This window comes from Chrysochloris asiatica, unplaced genomic scaffold, assembly GCF_000296735.1.
Source record: "Chrysochloris asiatica unplaced genomic scaffold, ChrAsi1.0 scaffold00304, whole genome shotgun sequence".
Lineage (NCBI taxonomy): Eukaryota > Metazoa > Chordata > Mammalia > Afrosoricida > Chrysochloridae > Chrysochloris > Chrysochloris asiatica.
This window is the reverse complement of record NW_006408822.1, coordinates 2,666,449-2,671,657: the sequence shown is the minus strand read 5'-3', so window position 1 is coordinate 2,671,657 and position 5,209 is coordinate 2,666,449. Positions and strand designations below refer to the sequence as shown.

Here is a 5,209-nt window from a genome sequence, read left to right as displayed (position 1 = left end):
AGAATAGATTTGACACATTGAACATTAATGATCCAAGACCAGATAAGCTGTGGGATGACATCAAGGATATCATACATGAAGACAAAGGAAAAAAATGTCAAAAGAGACTTAAAGCAATCGGAAGAGATGATGAAGCAAAAGAGCTGAACAGAAGATTTAAATGGGTGGTTCAAGAGGACAAAGTAAAATATTATAATGAAATGTGCAAAGACCTGGAGTTAGAAAACCAAAAGGGAAGAACACATTCAGCATTTCTTAAGCTGAAAGAACTGAAGGAAAAATTCCAGCTTCAAGTTGTAATATTAAGAGATTCTATGGGTAAAATGTTAAATGATGCAGGAAACATCAAAAGAAGATGAAAGGAATACACAGAATGCCTGTACCAAAAAGAATTGGTTGATGTTCAACCATTTCAGGAGGTAGCTAGCATATGACCAAGAATCTATGGTAATGAAGGAAGAAGTCCAAGATGCACTGAAAGCATTGGGGAAAAAAAATAAAACAAAAAACCAGAGCTCCAGGAATTGACAGAATACCAATTGAGATATTCCAACAAACAGATGCAATGCTGAAAAGCATTCTCACCTATGCCAAGAAATTTGAAAGACAGCTACCTGTGCAACCATCTAGAAACGTGCCCATTCCAAAGAAAGGTGATCCAATAGAATGTAGAAATTATCTAACAATATCATTAATATCACAAGCAAGTAAAATTATGCTGAAGATAATTTTTAAAAAGTTGCACCAATACATCAACAAGGAGCTGCCAGAAACCCAAGTCAGATTCAGAAGAGGACATGAATGAGGGATATCCTTGTTGTCAGATAGATCTTGGCTGAAAGCAGAGAATGCCAAAAAGACATTATCTGTGTTTTGTTGACTATAAAAAGGCATTAGACTGTATGGATAATAACAGATTACTAGTAACACTGCAAAGAATGAAAATTCCAGAACACTTAATTGCACTCATATGGAACCTACATAAATCGAGAGGCAGTTATGTGAACAGAACACGAGAACACTGTAGGGTTGAAAGTCAGCGTAGGTGTGTATTAGGGTTGTATCATTTCATTTCACCACCCTTATTTAATCTGTTTGCTGAGCAAATAATCTGAGAAGCTGATCTATATGAAGAAAAAGGTGACATCAGGATTGAAGGAAGACTCATTAATAACTTGTGATTTGCAGATGACACAACCTTGCTTGCTGAAAGTGACGAGAACTTGAAGCACTTATTGATGAAGATCAAAGACAACAGCCTTTAGTCTGGATAACACCTCAACATAAGGAAAACAAAATCCTCACAACTGGACCATAAGCAACCTCATGGTAAATGAAGAAAAGATTGAAGTTGTCAAGGATTTCATTATACTTGAATCCACAATCAATACCCAATGGAGCAACAGTAAAGAAACCAAACGACATATTGTACTGGGCAAATGTGCTACAAAAGACTTCTTTAAAGTGTTAAAAAAATCAAAGTTGTCACCTGGAGGACAAATACCAAGCATGCTATTTTTCAACACGTTACATGTATCTGAAAACTGAACAATGAATATGGAAGATTGAAGAAAAATTGATGCATTTAAATTGAGGTGTTGGTGAGTACTATTGAATATATCATGAACTGTCAGAGAATACTCTTTAGATGCCAGGATGGTCAGAGTGCATCTCACGTACTTTGGACATGTCATCAGGAGGAAGCAGTTCCTGGAGAAGGACATCATGCTTAGTAAAGTAAAGGGTCAGTGAAAAAGAGGAAGACCACCAACAAGATGGGCTAAAATAGTGGCTGCAGCAATGGGCTGAAACACAGTAATAGGATTAGGTTGTATTTCGTTCTGTTGTACATTCTGTTTCATTATGAGTTGGAATTGACTCAATGGCACCTAACAACAACATCTTATTATGCTCCATTTCTACCTTTTGCATGTTTTATGATGCATGTATGTCATATCCAAATGAATCTATGAGGAGGCTTCCAAAAGTTCATGGAAAAATTCCATTACCTTTTCATTCCATTTCCCCACAAACTTTCTGAAGCCCCTGAGTCTTTGTAGTTTGGAGGGCTTCTCATGTTTCTTCTGAAAAATATCATAGGATCAGTTTGGGGTTCACAGATCTAGAAGTTATGAAATGTAAGCCACTCTGAATCATTGGAATTGGGGGGTCATATGAACAGGATGGAGGATTGATATCAAAAGTTGGTTATGGTCTGACAATCTCTAAGCCTATGGACTGGAGGGAGGGGACATCCTTCCTTCCTCATCACTGACCCCAGAAGAGAAATAGGCTGGGTTTGGATGTTCTGTAGAAAGTTCTGGACTGAGCACACACAGTGGGATGGGTACATACAGGAAGATGACTCAATGCACTCCAATTTGGAAAGACGTCAGGGGTAGCTCCGAGCTCCATTTCCAACTCATGATGGGGAAAGTGTTTACACACCAAAAGGCTCTCCAGAGTAGGCATTGGGGTCTTCCTGGGACCGAGTCACCACCTTGAACTGACGCCGGAGAAAGCCACCATAGCGCTTCTGGTTGGCCCACTTGAGCTTAGGACGGATGCGTCGCAAAAAGCCTCCATAACGTTTGTACAGGTCTTCGTGGGCTGTCGGATTCCCATCCCTGTCTCCCTCCCCAGCCACCTCTGAGCTTCTCTTGGGGTATTTGCGCAAGAAGCCCCCATAGCGTTTGACCTCCTCCTTGGGGTCTTCCTCATCAGATTCAAGTGCCTCCACCTCCATCATACCATCTTCTGGCTGTGCACCCCCAATGCTCTCAGACTCTGATTCTTCCCCAAACCTGCCTGCAATACCCCTGAGTTTCTCATCCAGGCTCTGGCTCAGAGAATTCTCCCTTGCTGGGATGCTAGGGAGGGCTTTGTTTTTCAACAGCTTCTTCAGGAAGGGCCCAGAGTGCTTGGCTAGCTCACTGTAGGGATTTTCCAAAATGTCCTTGTTCTCCAGGTCTTCCTTGTCATTGAGCCCCAGCGTGAGGGAGGTGAAAACAGACAGGAAGCCCTGGCATCTCTCCCACTCCCCAGAGAGCAGCAGGGAGGTCTGACATTCCAGGGAGCAAACCTGCAAGAGACCCAACAAGACCATAGTACTCATGGAACCCCCATTACATTGCATGCACTCTTCCCACCCTGGAGAGTCCCTGTCCAGTGTCTAAGGAAACCAAAAATCAGTTTCTATTGCTAACTAAGCACAAGGCTACCCACTCTGATGTTCCCAATGATGCTTAAAGGGAAGTGATTTTGTGCCCCTGTTGGAGAAGAGGAATCAAACTTAGAGAGAGTCCCCAAGGGTACATGCCTACAGGTGGCAATGCACGAATCAGAAGTAAGTTCTTCCCATAGTGCTCTGCTGTGCTCACTCATCCTCTCCTCTGATTCCCAAAGGGAGTTGGTTGGTTCTCCCAAACTTCCCCAGGTGTGAAGGGTGCTGCACATTTTGTAGTTAGGGACTGAAGCAATGCAGAATGGTAGAAATAACACATGTGAGGGGACACAGGAGGGTTCCTTAAACCCAGGCAGGAGGTGGGGGGCACAGTTGTATCCACTTCACAGAGGTGCCGGGAAAATCCAGTTATGATGATGACAATGTTAATGGCATAGTACTGCACAGAGCCAGGTTCTGGTCCAAGTGCTTCAAATACAACTCTAGGAGACTGGAACTACCATTAGTCCCATTGAACAGAAGACAACATGCAGGCACAAAACCTTACTGCTATCAAGTTCATAGCAACTCTGTTAGACAGAGTAGAATGGTCCCATAGGACTCCTTGAGTAGTAAATCCTTATAGAAGCAGACTGCCACATTTTTCTACCCCAGAACTACTGGTGAGTTTGAACCACTGACCATTTGATTAGCAGGCAAGCACTTAGCTACTGTGCCACCAGGGCTCAGAAAGGTTCAGTAACTTTCCCAAGGTCAACTGCCAACAGAGTTTACGAGGGATAATACAAGAACTTGTGCTCAGGCAGTCTAATGCCCTGAGTTCTTACACTTAACCGCTGTGATCCCCTGAACACTTGGACAGCACTTGGTGTGTTGTGTGTATCTTAGTAAACAGTAGCTAGCATTATGTATCAAATACTTTCCATCCTTTTTTCATGGAATCATCTTTATATGGCCCATGAAGGCACTGAGCTTCCCAGTGCCAGAGAGCAGGCTCCCAGGCCAGGGAACTAGAAAGTGGCAGAACTAAAGTCTCTGATCTGTGCACCACACTTTGCAGCCTAGACTTCAGCCTTTCCACTGTCATGAGGGAGGCAAGTGGGGAAGTGTGACTCAAAACAGAACCAATACCAGCCCAAGAGATACTGAGATTCAGGAGATGGGTCAAAGCTTTGATTCGGTCTCCCAGACTCTGGCATTTAAGGTGTGGAGAGACCTCCTTCCATGGTAGCAACTGGATTTGGAGGTGCCCTTTAAACAGTAGATGGAAGCCCTGAGAAGTCCTCCGTGGGCTGCCTATTCCCAGAGTTAATACCATTGAATGGATGGCATTCCCTGTTGCTGAGCATCAGGGTCCCTGGAAACTTGAGCCTTGTGCTGGACCTGAGTGAACCCCTGGTGGGGAGACCTGAGTGGGGTTGGAGCTAGAAACAGTGGTCCCTGGGAAACAGGCTGTCCATGGGGCTGGACAAACCCAGCCCAGATGGGATGAATGTACAAGAAAGGAACCAGCATCCCTGATGGCCAGTCCCTGATGACCCAGGACCTGGACATTAAGGACCCTGTCTGAAACCTACCAGGGGGTTGATGGGCCAGGGCCCATCCTGAGTCTTCACTGCACACAAGGAACATGTGGACAGGCAATCCGCATCCACAGACGGGAGCATGAGGAGGCAAGCAGCCAGCAGTAGCCCCTGCCAGGTCATTCTGCTTCTGCTGAGGAGGGAAAAGAGAAGATGGACATACCCATTAGTACCTACTCTGGGGGTGTGCGCTGCACCTCATTAACTCGTGCCGGCAGCACCACAAGGAGAGCATTCTTGTTTCCCATCTACAGTTGAGAAAACAGAGGCCCAGAGAGGTGAAGTAGGTGGCCCAGGCCCAGGGTCAAGGAAGGGCAGAAGCAGATCTCAGGTACGACAGGTATGGCACCTGCCTTGGGTGCCACTTGAAGCGGGGCATCACTGGGCAGTTTCTATTAACCACCATAGTTTCCATTAGCTGTGGGAGACTGTTGTTGTTGTT

At 44.7% G+C, this 5,209-nt stretch overlaps 1 protein-coding gene across 1 annotated transcript; it reads right to left on the bottom strand.

Moving 5' to 3' along the window:
* Window positions 1-2,440: 2,440 nt before the first annotated feature.
* PDYN (prodynorphin) lies at window positions 2,441-4,890 on the bottom strand. Its single transcript, XM_006874865.1, has 2 exons — window positions 4,762-4,890; window positions 2,441-3,082 (listed from the first exon to the last, which is right to left on the bottom strand). The coding sequence occupies exons 1-2, from the start codon at window positions 4,888-4,890 to the stop codon at window positions 2,441-2,443; spliced, it is 771 nt and encodes a 256-aa protein (XP_006874927.1).
* Between the last annotated feature and the right edge of the window lie 319 nt (window positions 4,891-5,209).

Coding starts and splice junctions, on each gene's coding strand:
- PDYN (XM_006874865.1), bottom strand. CDS start 4,890: ATGACCTGGCAGGGGCTACTGCTGGCTGCTTGCCTCCTCATGCTCCCG. Junction 3,083..4,761: donor CCTGGCCCATCAACCCCCTG/GTAGGTTTCAGA, acceptor GGTCTCTTGCAG/GTTTGCTCCCTGGAATGTCA.